The sequence below is a fragment of the Sinohyriopsis cumingii genome, chromosome 10 (assembly GCF_028554795.1).
Source record: "Sinohyriopsis cumingii isolate HCF-2022 chromosome 10, ASM2855479v2, whole genome shotgun sequence".
Classification (NCBI taxonomy): Eukaryota; Metazoa; Mollusca; class Bivalvia; order Unionida; family Unionidae; genus Sinohyriopsis; species Sinohyriopsis cumingii.
The window spans coordinates 104,756,604-104,780,320 of NC_142970.1; the positions used below are offsets into that span (position 1 = coordinate 104,756,604).

Genomic DNA, 23,717 nt, shown 5'->3' on the forward strand with positions numbered 1-23,717 from the left:
ATAGAGATGAGTTGTCCATAGAGTATACAAAATAGAGTGTACTACAGAGATGAGTTGTCCATAGAGTATACAAAATAGAGTGTACTACAGAGATGAGTTGTCCATAGAGAGTATACAAAATAGAGTGTACTGTAGAGATGAGTTGTCCATAGAGAGTATACAAAATAGAGTGTACTACAGAGATGAGTTGTCCATAGAGTATACAAAATAGAGTGTACTACAGAGATGAGTTGTCCATAGAGTATACAAAATAGAGTGTACTGTAGAGATGAGTTGTCCATAGAGTATACAAAATAGAGTGTACTACAGAGATGAGTTGTCCATAGAGAGTATACAAAATAGAGTGTACTATAGAGCTGAGTTGTCCATAGAGAGTATACAAATAGAGTGTACTACAGAGATGAGTTGTCCATAGAGAGTATACAAAATAGAGTGTACTATACAGCTGAGTTGTCCACAGAGAGTATACAAAATAGAGTGTACTATGGAGCTGAGTTGTCCAGAGAGTATACAAAATAGAGTGTACTATAGAGACGTGTTGTCCACAGAGAGTACACAAAATAGAGTGTACTACAGAGATGAGTTGTCCATAGAGAGTATACTAAATAGAGTGTACTACAGAGATGAGTTGTCCATACAGAACATAGAATATTAATGTGCTATTAATATATGTTGTCCATACTCAGTATTACAATTTAGTGCATTTTAGAGATGTGCTATCCATCCAGATTATATAAAATTGAGTGTACTGTACAGAGGTGATATCCATCCAGATTACAGAACACTGAGTGTACTGTAGAGATGTGCTATCCATCTAGATTATAGAAAATTGAGTGTACTGTAGAGATGTGCTGTTCATATATGTCACAGAAAATTTAATGTACTTTACATGTGTTGTTAATACAGAATATAGAAAATTGTGTGGATTCTGCAGATGTGTGCTCCATACAAAGTATAGAAATTTCAGTGTACTACAGAGATGTGTTGTCCATCCAGAGTATAGAAAATTAAGTGTACTATAAACATGTGTTGTTCATTCCTAGTATAGAAAATTGAGTGTACTATAGAGATGTATTCTCCATCCAGAGTATAGAAAATTGAATGTACTATAGAGTTGTGTTGTCCATCCAGATTACAGAAATATGAGTGTATATACCGATGTGTTCTCCAGAGTAGAAAATTTAGTATCCTTTAGAGATGTGTCCTCCATGCAGAAGAGAGAAAATTCAGTGCATTTTTATGTATTTTTTGTTTGTATTTTTTAAATTATTTTTTAATTTTTTATTCATGATATATTATGGAAAACTCTGAGTTGAACTTGAACTTTTCGAAAATCATGTTCATTTACTACTTGACATGTTCATTGACACTGTGCGCTTGTCCATAGGATAAGCATTTCTCTAAAATATTTCAGGAAACTTTGTTTTGGAGATTTACATTCACCTTGTTTTTGGAATTTTCTAAGTTCCATGTATTATTTCACATTTTAGGAATCTTTAGTTAAACCATCAAGTTTTCACAATGTCACCTAAAGCGGAGATCGCAATTTCAAAACCTACTGAGGAACAGTTCGACTTCTTGAAAAGGGATGCATTGAACTAGCTTGGCAGAAAATATGAGGCAGAGTCTTCTTTAACATAGCAAGAAATACAAAAAAATATTTTGGTCCAATATTTGGTGGAAAATAAACTTTTGGAAAAAAGTGCTTTGGGGATTTCATTAGTGAGTTTCCATCTGTCTATAATTTGAAAGCTATGGAATTGAAATACCAACTTGTGGCCAGCCAGGTGCTATCATGTTAGTACCAGCCACTGGGGTAGAGAATACAAATCCTTCAGAAAAGAAACTGGACTGTTACTATGATACTTATGTGCATTTTACTGATGCAAATATATCTGTGATATTTCTTTCAGGTTATGACAATCTGTCGCTTACCAATCTTACTACCAGATGAAACATATTTGAAATAGAGGCATTGTGCCATAACAAAGTTATCAGTAAAAAATGCTACATTTTTCCATATCAACTAAACAGATTACAATTTTATTATATATCGTTCCATATTAACTAAACAGATTACAATTTTATTATACATTTTTGTAATAGCAGCCATATTGGATGGAGATCAGCATCATTTGCATAAACTTGAATGGCCTTGATTGAAACAAGCTTTCTGTGCAAGTTAGTACATTTCTATTCAGCTGTTTTAAAAGAGGGTGTTTAAAACCATTTTTTCGAGTCCCTGGAAGCATTCTCTCAAATTCAAAGAGATCATCATGCCTGGATGCATTCTGTTAAATTCAGATAAATCTTCATGCCTGGATGCATTCCCACAAATTCATAGAGATCATCATGCCTCAATGCATTTTCTCAAATTCAGAGAGGTGTGTTCATTCCAGGATGTGTTCTTTCAAATTCAGAGAGATCATCATATGTGGATGCATGCTCTCAAATTGTGAGAGGTCGTCATGCCAGCATACATTCTCTAAAATTCATAGAGGTGTTCATACCAGGATGTGTTATCTCAAATTCAGAGAGATCTTCATTCCTGGATGCATTCTCTCAAATTCAAAGAGATCTTCATTCCTGGATGCATTCTCTCAAATTCAAAGAGATCTTCATTCCTGGATGCATCTCTCAAATTCAGAGAATTCATCATTCCTGGATGCATTCTCTCAATTTTAGAGAGATAATCATACGTGGATGCATTCTCTCAAATTCTGAGATCTTGGTCAGGGGTTGGATGATGCTTGTGTTCTGAATCTCAGCATTCTCTTATAGCAACTATGAATATCTTACAAGACCTTTTTTAATTATCTGGACTTAAATGTAACGTAATAAAAACAAATGCTATTTGGATTGGAAACAATGAATTTTCCAATCAAAGAATATGTCACGATATGGAACTAAACTGTACTAAAAAATATGAAGAACATTTGGAATTTAGGGAGGAGAAAATTGGAAGAAAATTGGTAAGCTCATTAAAAACGGTTTTTTGGAGAGCTTTTATCTTGGCAGTATTGAATTGGAATAGAGGATCCGCAAAATCCAAATGAGTATTTATCTGTCAGTTTTTAAATTTTGTTCCCCCCCCCCCCCGTCAAATTCCATCAATATAAATCCTGGAAATAAAACAGGTATTTAAGTTCTTACTGATTTAGTTGATGATCGCTGTAATTTAATACCTTTTAAAATGATCACAAAAAAAACTGATGCCTTTTCATTAATATCCAAAATTCCAAAATCTTGGAAAGATCCAATCAAAAATCACTTGGCTCACAACTAGTTTGATAAGCAGGAGGATATAATAATGAACTTTCAAAAACAAAACTCCTTTAAGTTTGTTTACAAAGATCTTTTTAAAAAGGTAAAGGGGCAACACACTGCTAGGCAAAACGAATGGATACAATTATTTAAAAAAATATAAGTGGTGCGGATTGGTCTCAGACTTATAGTCTGGTGAAACTTTGTATTAGGGATACAAAGTTGATCTCTTTTAATTTTAAATTAATTCGTAGAATAATTGTCACTAATAACTTTTTGAAAAGAACTAACAGGTTAGATGACGACAAACGCACCTTCTGTAAGAGTGAGAACGAAAGCATTTAACATCTATACTACAACTGCAAACTACGATTGCAATATTATTTCAATGTTTTGGCACCATTTTACTAAACTTTATGCACCTTGCTGTTCAACGTTTGTACATTTGACCAAAATGGAAATATTTTTAGGAACTAAACAACTGGACATTTTGTGTTATCTCTTGCTTATTTTGGCTAAATATTATATTTACACTTGCAGATCCCACATGCAAAATCCTTCTAGTTATGCTTTTAAGCAAAAAGTTGAAATGCAAAAGAACATTAAAAATTATATTAAGTTAAACAAAATATAGGACTAATTTCTTTAAAAATGGGCCTCAATCATGAACATGTAACTTGCCATGCAGTAAACAGGAACCAATACTGTAATATTGCCAAGTCTATGTCACCTACACACAGTATACTTGTGTTGGCCTAAATTGAGTGTCAAAAGAGATTGCGTGTAATATGCAATTTAGAAGAATTGGTTTAGCTCGTCTAAATAATGATGCGGCATGTACCAGTTGAATTCATTCAAGGTCTCATCCATGCAAATGGGCATGATCAATGTGGTTGTAATCCAATATTACATACTAATGTTGTGCTATGGGAATCAAAGAATGCTGTGTAATCAGGGGTAATAACTTTCTCAATGATAAGGTCCCATAAAGCACCATAAAGTTACAATGGTAAGGAAATCAAAGAATGCTGTGTAATCAGGGGTAATAACTTTCTCAATGACAAGGTCCCATCAATGCACCATAAAGTTACAATGGTAAGGAAATCAAAGCATGCTGTGTAATCAGGGGCAACAACATTCTCAATGATAAGGTCCCATCAGTACACCATAATGTTACAATGCTATGGAAATCAAAGCATGCTGGGTAATCAGGGGCAATAACTTTCTATATGATAAAGTTACAATGCTAAACTGGGTTAAAATACAAGAAACCTATCCAAAAGAATTGCTGTAAAAACTAATTCTATGAATTATGGACAATCAGGGAGGATAAGTCCAGGAAATGATCACTAAGAACACTGGAAATCAAAGTTATTCAAAGCTTTATCAACATAAAACCATTATTTAATCTGCATGACTCCAATAAATGATCTCGTGTAATGCTGAGAACTGAATTTGCATGACTTCATTAAATGATCTCATGTAATGCTGAGAACTGAAACTGCATGACTCCAATAAATAATCTCATGTGATACTGAGAACTGAATTTGCATGACTCCAATAAATGATTTCATGCAATGCTGAGAAGGGAATTTATTTGATGATCCCATGTAACAATGAGAACTGAATTTACGCGACTCCTATAAATAATCTCATGTACTGTTAAGAAATGAATTTACTTCACTCCCTCCTATGATCCCATGTAACAATGAGAACCGAATTTATGCGACTCCTGTAAATGATCCCATGTAACCATGAAAACTGAATTTACATGACTCCTATAAATGATCTGATGTAATGCTGAGAACTGAACTTGCATGACTCCTATAAATGATCTCATGTAATGCTGAGAACTGAATTTACATGACACCAATAAATGATCTGATGTAATGCTGAGAACTGAATTTGCATGACTCCAATAAATGATCTCATGTAATGCTAAAAACTGAATTTACATGACACCTATAAATGATCTCATGTAATGATAAGAACTGAATTTACATGACTCCTATAAATGATCTCATGTAATGCTAAAAACTGAATTTACATGACACTTATAAATGATCTCATGTAACGATAAGAACTGAATTTACATGACACCTATAAATGATCTCATGTATTGATAAGAACTGAATTTACATGACTCCTATAAATGATCTCATGTAATGCTAAGAACTGAATTTACATGACACCTATAAATGATCTCATGTAATGATAAGAACTGAATTTACATGACACCTATAAATGAACTCATTTAATGATAAGAACTGAATTTACATGACTCCTATAAATGATTTCATGTAATGATAAGAACTGAATTTACATGACACCTATAAATCATCTCATGTAAAGCTGAGAACAGAATGATAATGTGGCATGTAGTAGCTGAACTTGTACAAAGTTTGCTCCATGCAAATGAACATCATAACTTTCTATTATGATGTCATCAACATAAAGACAATTTGAATTTGCATGACTCCTATAAATGATCTCATGTAAAGCTGAGATAAATAATCTCATGTAATGCAGATAAATGAATTACCTTGACTCCTATAACAATCTCATGTAATGCTGAGAAATGAATTTGTATGACTCCTATAAATAATGTCATGAAATGCTGAAGACTGAACTTACTGTAGACCAATAGAAAGTTCAATACCAACATTTTGTTTCATCAAACAATCCAAAGTTACAGCATGACACAATACAAAATGTCAGGCAATTGGTGACATTAGTGACAACAAAAGCAAGCAAGATGGGTAAGGGGAACTAACTCCTGCATATGTCATGGAACACAGGAAATCAAATTTATTCAATGTCTCATCAATATAACGCAGTATGCCAAATTTTATTTAATTCCAAAAATTTCTGGTAAAATTTGATTGTTATGGAAGGAGATAGAGAATATTTGGCAATAACCACTGTAAATAATGACCAAATGGCTGGCAATTGGATAAATTGATTGATGGACTATTGAAAATCCAACATGAATACTGAAAGGCTCCATGGAATTCATCAAGAAGGGTTCTATTAATTATTAACATGTAATATCACTGCTATTCTCACCTTGCCCTTCACCCCAGCAGTGTTCTGATAAGAAACAAAAATATTTGCCAGAATCGTAAAGGTGTTACCTTTGGGTGGATCTTATAATAACTATGCTACTCGTACTCACCTTGTCCTCAAACCAGAATTTTAGCAGATTTTTTGACTCAAGTATATGACTATTTTCATGGGAATCACAGCGTACTTTTTCACTTCTTTGAAGTTTGGACACTGCAATCAGGCCTTCAAGACTTTCTGGATCTGTTTTAGGGCACTGAACATGTAGCTCAAAATGCAGGCTATGGCCCAAGTTTCCAATAATCCTTGACAGATTCTTGGAGATAAAAGTTTTTACTTTACTGCAAACCTCTGAAGACTGATGCAAATTTATCACTCCAAATCCTTTCACTCGAGTAAAGATGACATAGTCCCTGAAGTGCAAGGTCAATTGGTGAACATCGTCGAGGTCAAACACACAGCAGCCACAGAAGATTAAATTCTGAGACCTTTGCTTGGCGATGGGCCAGTGTGTCAAGCAGGCACCAATAAGCCTATGGAACACAGGTGGTGGTAGAAACTTTGCTGTTGACACGAAACAAAGGACTGACGTATTTCCAACTTCTGGATCTGATTCAGGGGAGATAACTTTTTTGGGTGTTGCCTGGCAGAGCATACAAGGGGCAAGATAGTAATCCTCTTCCTGAAATACAAGAAAAGCACTAAGATTCAGTTTAATGAAACAAATGTATTGAATGTAATTAAGATATCTACCTAAGCAACAGGAACTTTGTCCATGGAATGCGAAAACGTGAAAACATCCGGCAATGCCACTTAAAAGATATTGGCTAACCAACTTAACATGGGTGACCTGACACAGTTTATATAAATTTGGTGCTCTTTCTTATGAAGAAAAATCTGTATGAAAGTTTATCTGTAAATCACTAATATTAACCTTAAAAGTACATCCCAATCTCCTGTAGCAGAAACAAAAATGATTTATGATGGAGACAGGCAGAGTTGCAAGTAGTCTAAGGGTGTGTATTAATTAGATACAGGATCTGGCAGTCTATACATGTTTGCTGACCTCATTTCTCCACTATTCAGAGTAAACCTTTGCCGTTTATTAAGGAGACAGACACAGTACCAGGCAGTCTATAAGTGTTCATTATGGAGTCGGGCACAGTACCAGGCAGTCTATAAGTGTTCATTATAGAGTTGGGCACAGTACCAGGCAATCTATAAGCGTTCATTAAGGAGTTAGGCACAGTACCAGGCAGTCTATAAGTGTTTATTATGGCACAGTACCAGGCAGTCTATAAGTGTTCATTATGGAGTCGGGCACAGTACTATGCAGTCTATAAGTATTCATTATGGAGTTGGGCACAGTACCAGGCACTCTATAAGTGTTTATTATAAAGGAGTCAGGCGCAATACCACGCAGTCTTTTAAGTGTTTATTATGGAGATAGACACCTTACCTATAAGTGTTCAATATGAGACCAGAACAGAACCAGGCAGTCTATAAATGTATATTATAGATACAGACAAAACACCAGACAGTCCGTATGTGTTTATTATGGAGACAGACACAATACCTGGCAGTCTATATGTGTTTATTATGGAAATAGACACAAAACCTGGCAGTCTATATGTGTTTATTATGGAAATAGACACAATACCTGGCAGTCTATATGTGTTTATTATGGAAGTAGACACAAAACCTGGCAGTCTATGTGCTTATTATGGAGATAAACAGTGTAACAAAAACAAAACACCTTTGATGTAGCTATACTCCAAGACAGACAAACCACAAGACATTTTGGATGCACCCACACTCCAGGACAGCCAAACCACAACATCTTGGATGCATCAGTACTCCAGGACAGCCAAACCACAGCAAGATATTTTCGATACACCCACACTCTAAGACTGTCCTACCATAACAAAACATCTTTGATGCACCGACACTCCAGGACAGCCAAACCACAACAAGACATAAATGAGGCTTCCATAACTCTTCATCCCATCACAAGTTTCATTGTAAAGATAAACATGAAGTTCTAAAAGATACAAGTTCTAAGGTTACAGCTTTCCTCTGGTGGTAAAAGAGTTTATGAATTGTCAATATTAACACGCACAGATGGATATAAGGAATGGTCAATATTAACACACACAGATGGATATAAGGAATGGTCAATATTAACACATACAGATCGATATAAGGAATGGTCAATATTAACACACACAGATGGATATAAGGAATGGTCAATATTAACACACACAGATGGATATAAGGAATGGTCAATATTAACACACACAGATGGATATAAGGAATGGTCAAGTAATACCAATATACAACTACACAGAATATGATGGGCTGAATAAACAGTAAATGCAGAAGTATTTATTTATATTTCCTATCAACTGACCTTGACCTCCTTTCCATCCTCACTATAGGATTTCGGCCTGGCAATGAGGTTTAGTTTCTCCATTAAAAGCAAGAGATGCTTCTTGTTGTCATGGAAATCTGGATGTTTCTCCTTTGTCCAGATTGCATCTAAAAGTCAACAGCACAAGATCAAAACACCAGAATTATCATTGTCAAGGCATACATTTTCATGTAAATTTCAGGTCTAAGGAAAATTGTTACACCTGCCTGCATATATCTGCTATAGATATTGAGTTTAGTGAAGAAAGGAAATAAAACAGCATCAGCAACATGAAAATGGAGTCCTTGTTCAAGACCTTAATAGAATGCATTTTTAAATTAAAGTGAAATCTGACAGTAAATATGAACTCTAGGGCATTAGTAGTAAGAAGTTACATAAAAAGGACCATAACTCTGCCAAACAATAGCTAGAATTGATAGCTATAAAACTAAATGGAGATGTTATTACAATTTATATTGAAATAAATTTTCATTTGGATCCAATGAAAAATACAAGATTATGTGGGTACTTGGTTGTCCACCATCCTGTATCAAAATAAATATCAAAATTTGTATCTGACTGGTACACTTACAAATTCTCATATTTTGTTATTACTTGATTCTTTTTATTATAATCAGGTTCATTTGCATGCCAGTCTGAGGTTATGTAAGTTGTACAATCATTATGGATATGTGGTTGGAATTGCTATCCCTTCAAAGCAAGTGATAACTCAGAAGGTTGGCAATCAAATGTTTTGTTTAAACAACAAAATGTTGGGAGATTGGGTCTAAACGACTTTAGAGAATATGTGTTTACCATAAATTATTTAATGATTTTATTTCTAAAAATTGCCAACATATTAAAAATATTCCCATCTTAGCACCTTCAGAATTGAAGGGATAATTAAAAAACTAAACAGTTTCTTACACACAAAGCAAGGTGTCAAATACTCAAATGCCATTATATCCAGCAGCAAATGTAGAAATGTTTGTTTAAAGCAGCTGTACATTTTTTAATTATAATTCCATAGTTGGAACAGATTATGGAATGAAAATGGAAATATTTGTTGTTATTGTGTCCTATATTCTCTACTGTTTGAACAGTAAATTAATATTTTCTTCTTGATATTACAAAATTTCAAACTTTATACCATTCTAAATGATGTAGTTTTTTCAGACATTTCAATGTAAGTTTATTAAATCTTAAAGCAGTTATATTAAATTGCTATGTAAGCTCCAAACAGTTATTTTACACTGGTTTTATATAAAGTGTAGGATGTGACTTCATGTAGGTTCCAAGTATTTATTTTGCAATGTGTTTTTTACAGTGTAGGATGTGACTTTATGGAGGCCTAAAACAATTATATTAGTTATTGGACAACACAATATGTATCTGAATTTATAATGAAAATAATTATAGTTATTTTGCAGTGTTTTTATATACTGTGCAGGATGTGACTGTAGGTTACAAAGTTACCTTTCACTTTGTAACTGTAGTTAGATTGAAAATAATTAACACTGCTGTTTAAGGTCATAGGATGTCATCGTCTTTAAAATGAATATAATTAACACTGCCATTTGCTGGTAAGGGATATAACTGTATTTATTGGGAACATAGTTATAGTTCAATTAATGCTGCTAACTGATTATATAGGATGTAATTCTAGGGTGAAAATAGTTATGTCAACACTGCTATTTAAGGCCATAGGATGTCATTGTCTTTAAAATGAAGATAATTAACACTGCCATTTTCTGGCATGGGATGTAATTGTATTTAGGGGGAACATAGTTATAGTTCAATTAATGCTGCTAACTGATTATATAGGATGTAATTTTAGAGTGAAAATAGTTATGTCAACACTGCTATCTGATTACATAGGATGTAATTGTAGTGTGAAAAAAGTTATGTCATCACTGATATTTGATTACATAGAATGTAATTGTAGACGGAAAATAGTTACATTAACATAGATACTTGATGACATATGATATAGTTTCATTTATAATTCATGGCATAGGATGTAATTATGTTAATTATGTCATATGAACCAAAATTTACAATACCAGTACTAATGATTTTATAGAATAAAAAATAAAGCCAGTGTAACATAAGACCGATATACATGTACATGTCACATCCAAATAACAAAGCAGGTATAACGTAAGACATGTACATGTGTTACATCTAAATAACAAATTGTTATCTGGATGTCATATAAAAACACATGAATACAAAAACAGAAATAATGAAAAACTACTCTGTCATATACTTTATAGAGGCATAAAGTAAACAAACAAGATATTAAAGTGGAAACAATATGCAAACCTATGAGTTCATGGGTAAGTTTCCCATTGTCTTTGAACTCAAACCACTTGCTAGTGATGGCTGGAATGTCTGTAATGAACATCTCCGCTGTGATGAGGGACTTTAGGGCATTGATTGTCCATTGTGGGTCCAACACGACTGTATCCCTCAATCCTTCAGCACTGAAAAGTAATATATATATATATATATATATATAGTAACCTGCATTGAGGGAGTGAGGTGTGCATGTGTGTATACGGTAAACACTATTCATATAAGCCACCCAATTCGGTCTAGACTTTTTTAATTTATAAATCAGTGCATTAGCAGTGAATTACTCAGATGAGGTGACATTACTATCTTCTATGATCCTTTGTTTTGTTTACTTTGTCGATTAATAGTTAGTTGGTATAGTCTACATGTTTTTGTGATAGCGAAAATAGGGAGTATCATGCCGGCGGATGGCATACTTGATAATTCGATTAATGACTATTTCTAGTTAACCGTTTAAGACTGTACACTACATACTGAATGTGTCTGTAGTCCCTGATTATCATTTGTATACATCATCACATTTAAGTTTGTTTTTTCTCTTCTTTATTTCTTTGGTACGTACACATGTTGACTCCCCTGTCATGCGGTCTACCTCGGTAATATTGTAAGAGTGCATAACACGGTTTCCGAACCATTACTATGAGCGACAGCCTAACACCGTATGTGCTGCGAAATACAAAACTGATTTATTTTTTTATTTTTTTTTTACTTAGGGCAATTCAGTCGCAATGTAGCAATGTGTAAAATATCCTGCTGATAATTTCTATAAATAATCATTGTGAAAATTGACTAAATATACACATGTAATACTAGCTCATGCTTGATTGAATATTCCAACGAAAATTGTGGGTTTTGTTAGAACTGTGGGTTTTGTGGGCTGTTGTTTGTCGGTTTTGTGAGCGTTGTGGGTTTTGTTGGATTTGTCGGTTTTGTGGACTGTTGGTTGTGGATTTTGTCAGCAGTATATAAGGCTTTGTGGGCTGTTTGAGGAAGTTCAGTCAGCTAGCAGCCATAAAACTAGGTACATCACAGCTATTGTGAGTTTTTTTTTTTTATATAGTTTTTTTAATTTTGTTTTGTTTAGTTTATTAGAGAGTTAATGAACTTTAGGCAATATCTGGAGAGTAAATATTTTTATAAAGTTTATTTAAGTACAGATCAATTTTTATTTAAGTTATTTTTTAAAAATATTTTTAATTCCTTTCTCTCTTCCAAATGATATGCATTCTAGTCATTTCTAATTTATTTTTATAAGCAAACTAGATATTGTTTTATCATTTGTTATTTGAAATTCAATTATATGGTCAAGTGAGTGTTGTCTTCACAGCCCAATACTTTTATTCATTTCTTTCTTTATTTTCTTTATTTAATTAGTTTTATGAAGCTAAAGACATACAGAGAAGTTTCTCTATATTACAAATATATAATTCCTTTTTCTTAAATTATAGGTCCAACAAAGTTCTTAGGAAAATAAAATGTCTAAGTCATTGTGAGTGTTTTCCTCACCGACTAGACATTCCAAATTCAATTCAACAATACTTGGTTATTCCAGCAATCTATAGAACATAAGTTATGTGTCTATTTTATAATTTACTATTTGTCTAAGTCATTGTGAGTGCTTTCCTCACAACTTGACATTCTAAATTCAATTCAACAATACTTGATTATTCTAGTAATCTGTAAAACGCAAGTTATGTGTATATTTTATAATGTGTTTGTTGTCTAAGTCATTGTGAGTGTTTTCCTCACTGACTTGACAGCCAATTTACTTCCATCTATACCAATTCACTTCAAATAAGTATTACGCTATAGTTGAAGTGTAAAGTCAAGCAAGTGTTTTCCTTGCTGATTTTTACATTTCACAATTACAATCAAGCCACAGTTTCTCTTCTGTAGTAAACTTTATTGCAACAAAATCCACATATGGTAACTCTAATATAATTTTCACTTGTCAGAAGAAATAATATAATGAACTAATAGTATAGTGCTAATGTGTACACTGACCTTGCGTGACATTATTATATACCATACTGTACCTCAAAACAATGATAGTATTTTGGCTTAGTACAAAAAACAACAAGACTGTCATGGTTATGAACTGACTTTATTCATTATTTCTTAATAAATGAATCATCTTGTATTATGGTTGAAAAGAAATCAAGAGTTCGAGTTTACTCCATCCCCCCCCCCCTTAGTAAGCTGATAAGAAGCATACTCATCCCTGGTGCGATACTCCAAGATAGTATTATCAGGACCTAGCTAGGCCGTTACAATATATATATATATACTTAGCCATGACATAGCACACATTATCTCACATAATTATTGTTCCACAGCCATGACAAAACACATTATTTTCCATAATAAATGTTCCACAGCCTTGACAATGCAAACTATTTCCCATAATAAATATCCCACAGCCATGCAAACTATTTCCCATAATAAAAATCCCACAGCCATGACAATGCAAACTATTTCCCATTATAAATATCCCACAGCCATGACAATGCAAACTATTTCCCATTATAAATATCCCACAGCCATGACAATGCAAACTATTTCCCATAATAAATATCCCACAGCCATGACAATGCAAACTATTTCCCATAATAAATATCCCACAGACGTTGCAATGCCCCAACAATTACATATTTAGTATCTAACTTAAGAAAAACTTACACGATTATTACAAGTTATTTGGGAAAATGATAGAGCATATCTAGCATCAGAAAATTGTCAAAAAATTTAATGACTTCATCGAATTTATTTAAAGTCAACTCTGGAAAATGTATCTTGCCCCGCAACTGGCACTCCTCAAAAGCCACCAGATGCAAGCCAGAGGGCCAGCCATTAAACTACCATTGATTTCTACTGTATATGTTCTATTAAATTGTATTTTAATGCTTTACCATCAACAAAATTAAAGTAGGCACTGCACCACCCTGTTATATTAAATTCTCACACTCAGGGGAATAAAGCATTCTGTAGAGATAATGTCAATATTGATTCCTTATAGACTATGTACTAAACAGTGATGTTGAGTTTTAAGAAAATAGAATGACCATTGCTACACCATTAAAAGTCAATAGTCATTGATATCTAATTCAAAACAAAACACAAAAGATCAACTGCTTATGATAATTATGAAGTACAAAAATGCTCTGCATTCTGATTTGTTGGTGTCAGCTTTTTAAAGATATATTTCTAACCTTGATGTACAAGGCATTAAAGATATTTACTTCAATACAGTTAAAGCTACTGACAATAATATTTTGAATAAACTGCATGTTTATCTGTGGCTATAAAGGTTATAGGATGTAGTGCTGACTTGATACATCATTTGAACTGATAAAACAAAAGTATAAATGAACAAGAGGACCAAGTGAGTATGAGGTTGCTCAAATGATTCAGTAGGGTACTTTCTGTAGAAATTTCTTCCAATGCTATTGATTGCATACATTATGAAAACAATTATTTCAAGGTTATGCCAGTCTTAATACCTTCATCCATTTTTGATGGCACATGAACCTCATTTGTCACATACTGAAAGGTCCTATGACAGGATGCATGCTGTAACAGTTTGTCAATTTCTGTCAAGTAGTTTTTCATAGATAAAAAGTTTGTATTTATTTTTCCATTTTTTAAAAATCCACTTACCTTTCATGCTGAACTATGAGAATTTCTACAAAAAAACGAAAGGCCTTCAAGATAGAATACTTTCAGTCATATTTGGTTAAATTCTGTTGTTGTTGTTTTGGGATTAATCACACGAAAGTCTATATATAGCCACCAGTATAACTGTTGGAGGAAGAACCCAGGAAAACCCCAATTAGCATCACCGACCCACTAGAAGCCACTAGCATGCTTTCTCACATACCCATGTTGGCCAAACCTGAGACTCAAAGCCACACAGACCGAGGTGAGATGGCAGTGATTTGAAAAGGAAAGCACTTTAAACCATTAAGCCACCTGGATCCCCATTTATATTCTGTTGAGTGGTTTGTTATCATGGTTTTTTTATACTTATAAGTAGCTATAATGTTTTAAACTTTTGTAACAGCAACCATATCTGATGGAAGATTGACATACTTCATACAAAACTTATAAGCCATCCATGCAATATTCTAATTTGGTAAAATTCTGTTATAAAGATATTAATGCTAAAAATATGTCAAATCTGGTAAAATTCTGTAGTAAGCCATCCAAGCCACTAATCTGTCAACTTTTGTCAAATTTCTGTGACAAGCCATTAATGTCAATATTCTGTCAAATTTGGTCAAATTCTATTATAATCCATCATGCCAATATTCTGTCTAATTTGGTCAAATTCTGTATAGCAATTTTCTTAAAGAAGTCATTGAAAGGATTTTCTGTTTTAGTGACTCTAGCCTTCTATTTGTCCAATTGTTCAAATCCTAAAGTGATCTATGTCAGATTGATTTGTCAACTTTGATAAATTCCACTGAGCAGTTCTTGAGCAGAAGTTATTTAATGGTTTTCTAGTTTTATTAACAGTAAATTTGATGGTAAATTGGTATTTAGACAAGTCCTTCTGTCAAAAATAAGGGATGACTGTCAACTCACTGTACACTTGGCATATCTGTCCTTCTGTAAAAGATCAGGGATGACTATACTTCAATTCACTGTACACTTGACATGCATGATCTTCAAATATAGGGATGACTATCCTTCAACTCACTGTACACTTGGCATCTCTGTCCTTCAGTCAAAGATCATGGATGACTGTATTTCAACTCACTGTACAATTGGTGAACCACAGATAATTAAGACAACTAGGGTTCTCTGACATTTGAGTTAGAAGCTAACAAACTACATCATACCTTATAACTTAGGATGTTGAAATAGATGCAGCCATTCCCAGATGTCAGTACTACTGCAAGGATGTTGTTGTTGTTGTTGTGGGGTTTAACGCCATTTTTCAGCACACGATAGGCTATACATGGCGGCCAGTATTAATGGTGGAGGAAGAACCCGGGAAAACCCCGGAAAGAACCACCGACCCTCGAGAAGCTACTGGCAAGCTTTCTCATATACCCACATTGGCTGAATCTTAGACTCGAACCGCCGCAGACAGAGGTGAGATGGCAGTGATCCGTAACGAAGAGCGCTTTAGACCACTCGGCCACTCGGGGCCCCCTACTGCAAGGAAATGATGCTTCTTCTGTCAGTCTCAGTGAAACACCTTTGCCTCTTTTAACGAAAGAATGACAGATTTCTTCCTTACTCTTTGTATAAGCAATTCACAGTTCAAGCATGTGATATACAACTGATGTTACTGTGCAGAGCCATTTTTCTTCTTTAAGTCACAGTAACTTGACCGTTGTGTTTTAATTTCAACAGGCCTCTTCCTTACCACAGGTATACGTCATCCATTTTTCTTCTCTAAGTCATAGTAACTTGAACGTTATGTTTTAATTTCAACAGGCCTCTTCCTTACCACAGGTATAAGTCATCCATTTTTCTTCTCTAAGTCATAGTAACTTGAACGTTATGTTTTAATTTCAACAGGCCTCTTCCTTATCACAGGTATAAGTCATCCATTTTTCTTCTCTAAGTCATAGTAACTTGAATGTTATGTTTTAATTTCAACAGGCCTCTTCCTTACCACAGGTATAAGTCATCCATTTTTCTTCTCTAAATCATAGTAACTTGAACGTTATGTTTTAATTTCAACAGGCCTCTTCCTTACCACAGGTATAAGTCATCCATTTTTCTTCTCTAAGTCACAGTAGCCTGACCTTTTATCTCTTAATTTTAACATGATTGTTCCATACTATAGGTATAAGCCATCTAAATAGCTTGATAACTGTAGATGTAGAGAACTCTACCTACTGTGCTGAAATGAAATGGGTAGCAGACAGAGGACTTACTGTGTGGAAATGAAATGGGTAACATACAGATGGACTTGCTGTGTTGAAATGAAATGGGCAGTGGACAGAAAGACTGACTGTGTTGAAATGAAATGGGTAGTGGACAGAAAGATTTACTGTGTGGAAATGAAATGGGTAGCAGACAGAGGACTTACTGTGTGGAAATGAAATGGGTAACATACAGACAGACTTGCTGTGTTGAAATGAAATGGGCAGTGGACAGAAAGATTGACTGTGTTGAAATGAAATGGGTAGTGGACAGAAAGACTTACTGTGTGGAAATGAAATGGGTAACATACAGAGGACTTACTGTGTGGAAATGAAATGGGTAACATACAGACAGACTTGCTGTGTTGAAATGAAATGGGCAGTGGACAGAAAGATTGACTGTGTTGAAATGAAATGGGTAGTGGACAGAAAGACTTACTGTGTGGAAATGAAATGGGTAGCAGACAGAGGACTTACTGTGTGGAAATGAAATGGGTAACATACAGACGGACTTGCTGTGTTAAAATGAAATGGAAAGCAGAAAGAAGGTCTTACTGTGTGGTAGCAGACAGAAGGACTTACTATGTTGAAATGAAATGGGTAGCAGACAGAGGACTTACTGTGTGGTAGTAGACAGAAGGACTCAATTTGTTGGAATGAAATGTCTAACATACAGAAGGACTTATTGTGTTGAAATGAAATGGGTAGCAGACAGAGGACTTACAGAAGGACTTAATTTGTTGGAATGAAATGGGTAACATACAGAAGGACTTGCTGTGTTGAAATGAAATGGGTAGCAGAAAGACCTACTTTGTTGGAATGAAATGGGTAACATGCAGAAGGACTTGCTGTGTTGAAATGAAATGGGTAGCAGAAAGACCTACTTTGTTGAAATGAAATGGGTAGCAGACAGAAGACTTACTGTGCTGAAATGAAATGGGTAGCATACAGAGGACTTCCTGTGTGGCAGCTGACAGAAAGACTTTCTTGTGTTGAAATTAAATGGATAGCAGACAGAGGACTTACTGTGTTTAAATGAAATGGGTAGCATACACAGGACTTGATGTGTGGTAGCTGACAGAAGGACTTCTTGTGTTAAAATGGGTAGCAGAGGACTTACTGTGTTGAAATGAAATGGGCAGCAGACAGAAGGACTTACTGTATTCAGATGAAATTGGCAGCAAAGATAATAAACTTACTGTGCTGAAATGAAATGTGTAGCAAACAGAAGGACTTACTGTGTTGAAATGAAATGGGCAACAGAGAGAAGGACTTTCTGTGTTGAAATGAAATGTGCAGCAGACAGATGGAAGGAAATGGGTAACAGAGAGAAGGACTTACTGTGCTGAAATGAAATTTGTAGCAAACAGAAGGACTTACTGTGGTGAAATGAAATGGATAGCAGACAGAGGGACTTATTGTGTTGAAATGAAATGTGTAGCAAACAGAAGGACTTACTGTGGTGAAATGAAATGGGTAGCAGACAGAAGGACTTACCATGTTGAAACGAAATGGGTAGCAGACAGAAGGTCTTGCTTTGATGGAAGGAAATGGGCAGCAGACAGAAGGACTTATTGTGTTGAAATGAAATGTGTAGCAAACAGAAAGATGGTCAAATGAAAAACATCCTAACTTAATATGCTCTGGCTTATGATGAGCACATGAAACTGAAACTAGTTACAAACATCATAACGATTAATAAAGTGATGAAACTGTGAGATTGGCATATCCGTATGCAACACTATCACCAAAGGCTCTTGTGAGATTGGCATATCCGTATCTAACACTATCACGAAAGCTTCTTGTGACAATTTGGTATATCCGTATGTAACACTATCATTAAAGCTTCTTGTGAGATTGGTATAGAAATATGTAACATAAACTCCAAGCTACTTTTGAGATTGGCATAGAAATATTAATATTTATATCAAACTAGTTGTGAGAATGGATTAGCAGTATGTAATTCCAGTCCAAAGCTTCATGTGAAATTGGCTTAATTGTATGTATACTAGCACAAAAATGTCTCGTGAGATTGGCATATAAGTTATGTAACACTAACACCAAAGGATCTTGTGAGATTGGCAAAGAAGTTTTGTAATAAAAACACCAAAGGATCTTGTGAGATTGGCACAAATGTTATGTAATACTGACATCAAAGTTATGTAATGTTAACACCAAAGTTAAGTAATGCTAGCATCAAAGTTATGTAATGCTGACACCAAAGTTATTTAATACAGACACCAAAGCTGTGTAATACTAATATCATAGGTTCTTGTGAGATTGGAATAGCAGTAATACTATGCCATAGCTTCTTGAGATCAGCATATCTGTATGTAATACTAGCACCAAAGCTTCTTGAGATCAGCATATCTGTATGTAATACCAGCACCAAAGCTTCTTGCGAGATCAATATATCTTTATGTAATACTACCACCAAAGCTTCTTGTGAGATCAACACAGTAATACTATGCCAAAGCTTCTTGAGATCAGCATATCTGTATGTAATACTAGCACCAAAGCTTCTTGAGATCAGCATATCTGTATGTAATACCAGCACCAAAGCTTCTTGTGAGATCAGCATATCAGTATGTAACACTAGCACCAAACAAACAATGGTTACTTACATATATGAGAGCAAATTCTGTAGGAAACTATGTTTCTCTCAGGATACCTACCCAATCACATTAACAGCAGGAATATAAACCTGAGTACCTCCTGAATCCAGCCCTACTAAAAAAACAAAATGCTCCTTCTCTGTCAATATCATATAGGCAAAAGACAGTAACAATTTGATATTTCGGTTGAATATATTCCATGATCACACTGCATTCAGTTCAGGTGGATAGGTAATAGGTGGAAGGCAAGTTGAGTATCCTACATATACAATGGATAGCCTTCTTTGGAAGATAAACTGGATTCCCCATGTGAATGATGAGCAGTCTCCTGCTTACAGAAGCACTGCCTATGGTCATGTGATCATAAACCACTCTATCAGGTTAGGAAGATGTCTGCTCATCAAATTTTACTGGCAAATCCAGTAATGTTAAGAGGCTGTTTTGGTTTAGTTATGTGTGGTGGTTGTCTCGGCCACAGCTACATGAACCACCCGATTCAGATTGCGTCTATGCATAGCTAAGTTCCTGATATAAAATCTTGAGAAAGTTGACTCTGCATGCCAGTCAATAGGTCCTATGAAGTTTCTGATCTGAATATTCTGTTTGAACATGATGCTCTCAGAGATCACTCTAATTTCTTAAGTGGAAATACTCATGAGATGAAAGATTTTTTGAGAGCTCAGAGAATGTTGAGCAAGTCATGATGACAGGGCTTACAAGGTTATAACTAACTTTTTTGCCTTAAGGTGGAAAATGAGTCTTTTGCAGTTGTATGGCTTGTCTCTGTGTGCTTCAGGTAGTGCTTTGGGTACTAACGGGATCTTGCATAGCTGCTGCTCTCGACTTATTTGTAGAAAAAGGAGTGAATGACGACTCACTCCCACTGACTTTAACTGATTCATGACCATGAAGCCAAACTGTACCATGATAATTGCTAAGCCATCCAATCTGAAGATATTTGAGGTCAACTGAAAGAGTATGCAATTCCCCAATGAATGAATGTGTCAATCATCATGGACCCGTAGCCTTGGATGATAATCAAAGGTGTGAATTCTCTCTCTTGCAAGGCTGTCCAGAAAACAGTCAAGTGTGAAGGGGAAGACAGACACATGCAACCTTGGTTGTTTGTGAAGATTCGGAATAGCCATAATTTTCCTGCATATCGTATTTGTTAGGACACCGTATTTGTTGAGACACCATACATTTATTTTTTGAAAGTAATTTTTTGTGCACTGTATCTTCTGGGACACATTGGGTTTGTTTTTAGTCGTAAGTTGTGGGACACCTTTTAAATTATTCGAAAATTACATGTCAGAAAATGCACTCAAACGTAAAATTTATTAAAGATAACTTAAAAAAGAAAATGCCGTGAATGTTGTTTGTTTAATGATAATAATAATGAGGACTTTGTATAGCACCTAATCTTTAGAAGCTCTAAGTGCTTTACAACAGTAGACAACACATATAAGATAAAAAACATAATGATATGATTACAAAAACAAACACCGTGAAATCAGAAAACATAAAAAAACATGCTGAGAATATTTAAGGAAGGAAACATTATTCGGTCTTTAAGTTTGTTCTTGCAGTCGAAATAAGTGAGTTTTGAGAGCACTCTTGGATCATTGTGTTTGTGTCTAAGTTCAGTGGGTAATTCATTCCATGTTGCTACACTTTTCTTCCTAGACACAAATTTGCAAAGAACAAGAGCTCAGGTAAGAATGAATCGTTTGTGTATATAATAATAATAATAATAAAATAATAAATAATAATAATAATGACCTTATTTAAAGAGGGTAACACAATTAGCTAAAAACTAATCTACCTTGAGGCCCTCATACAAAGGAATTTATTTATTTAAGCTGCATCTCTGAAGCCACTGAATATATTGGGTTTGGAAGAAGGAAAGAGAGTGGGCATTTCTAATCTCAGCTGGAATACTATTCCAGAGCAGAGTTCCAGAGTATTGGAAACTTTTTTTAAATAACTCCTTATTTGGTTTGGGAATTTTATACTGTTTGGTAGACATGGATCGCAGGTGGGGAGTATTACCAGGTAGCCTATATTGGAATAGTGATTGTAAATATTCAGGAGCACTATTCTGAGATATCCTGTACATTAATTTGGCTTTTCTCAAACAGATTCGGTCTTTAATAGGTAATATTTTTAACCTACCAGCTAAACTTTCCTTGCTTTCTTTCTGGATTGATATTAGCCCAAATGCTCTTTTTTGAAGATGTGCCAGCTTTGCTATGTTTTTATCATTTGAATTACCCCATACTGTACTACAGTAGTCCAAATAGGGTTGTATGTAACTGTTATAAAATAGTTTCCTGTGCCTTTCAGGGAGAAAATGTCTTATCCTACTGAGAAGCCATAAACTTGAATTGACTTTTTTACTGGTATGTTTGATATGTTCAGTCCATGATAGGTTATTATCTACCAGAACACCAAGTAGCCTATCATGACAGACTATTTGCAGATTTGTATCCTTCCATGTCAGACATAGTTCATCACTATCAAGATTTGTCCTTCTTTGCCGTGTTGAGATAAGTAATATTTTAGTTTTACCAGTATTTACCACCATGCCATTACATGTGCACCAGTTTTCCAGTTTGTTTAGTGCATTCTGTAAAGAAATTTCGAGCTCATGCTTTGTGTTTTGGATGTCTGACAATGTTGTGTCATCTGCATAGAGATCTGTAGATGATATTGAGTCTCTTAGTAAAAGTGGTAGGTCATTAATAAATAAAATGAATAGTAGTGGACCTAGAATTGAGCCTTGTGGTACTCCATATCTAATTGTTTCAGGTTCAGACGGAACATTATTTATGTAAACATGTTGTGTTCTCTCATTTAAGTATGAAGTAAACCATCTAATTGTTCTTTCATCACACTGGTAGATTTTCAGTTTCTTCAAAAGGATTTCATGATCCACCATGTCAAAAGCTTTCCTGAAATCTACAAATACAGTTCCTATTATTCTACCTTGGTCAAGTGCTTGAAGCCATTTATCAGTTAGGGAGATCAAGGCAGTCTCACAGGAATGGTTCTGTCTAAAGCCTGATTGATTAGGGTGTAACAGCAAGTGTTTGGTTAAATATGACATGAATGAGTCATGGACATGTTTTTCAATCAATTTTGACAAGTTTGGTAGTATTGAAATTGGTCGGTAGTTATCAGCATCATCCTTAGAACCAGATTTGTGAATAGGAGTTACTTTTGCAGTTTTCCATATTTTGGGGACAGATGAGGTTGCAATACTTAAATTAATTATGAATGTTATGCTATCTACAATAGCAAAGGCAGAAGATTTAATGAGTCGTGGACCAATCTGATCAAGTCCTGTAGCTTTCTTGGTATCAAGTTCACTGAGACATTTTTTAACAAAGTTTATATGAGAACGAGTTCAGCTTTTTGTTCTAATTTATGCTTCAACAAAGTGTTTTTATATTAGATGTCAAGGATTATTTGCCGTTCGTGCTCATGACTTATTTTGGCAAAATAACTATTGATGAGCACAGTATAAACTATTCACTGTAATTATGTAAAAATATATTAACAGAGAGAGAGAGAAAGAAAGAGAAAGAGAGAGATACCGGTAGATAGTGACGGTACATAGTGATTGATAAACATACTAATTCCGAAACCGAACATCTTTTATTTACACAGCAGTGATATCTGACATAATGGGAGTACTACCGAACAAACTTGAATGCCGCTAAGATATTTAATTCAAATCCTTAAATCTGTCCACATTTTTAATTGCCCACTCAACCTCCGCAGGCTCAAATCCATCAAATTCGTCCTCTTCACTGTCTCTGCCATCACAAGTATCACTTGTGATATTGTCCTCACATCCATTCAAGTTATTGTTAATACCACAAACTTTAAATGATTTTCAGATCAGATCTGGCTTGCCCCAAGGCGATTCGACTGCTTTGACAATCCAGTCCACAACTGTTTGTTTATCTGCACTCTTAATACGAGACGTGTTGTAATTTTCCTTAAAAAAGCACTTTTCTGCTTCACGAATAAAATTTGTCCAGCTTTTCCTCATGTTTGACTAGACCGGTTTATTTACACTGATGTCTAGTGGCTGTAGCTTGGAGGTGCATCCATCTGGAA

The 23,717-nt window shown here is 34.7% G+C and overlaps 1 protein-coding gene across 2 annotated transcripts in view; it reads right to left on the reverse strand.

Annotated features, from left to right (window-relative positions):
• Positions 1–23,717, reverse strand: part of LOC149790763 (uncharacterized) — a 305,048-nt gene that overhangs the window by 31,555 nt on the left and 249,776 nt on the right. For both annotated transcript variants that reach the window (XR_016423898.1, XM_089972831.1), the window contains exons 9-11: positions 11,063–11,223; positions 8,738–8,865; positions 6,440–7,009 (exon numbers count right to left, since the gene is read on the reverse strand). Coding sequence is in view for 1 of the 2 variants with exons in the window: in XM_089972831.1 (XP_089828957.1) it covers positions 6,440–7,009; positions 8,738–8,865; positions 11,063–11,223 (859 nt within the window). In the remaining variant the exon portion in view is untranslated. The remainder of the gene's footprint in view (positions 1–6,439; positions 7,010–8,737; positions 8,866–11,062; positions 11,224–23,717) is intronic.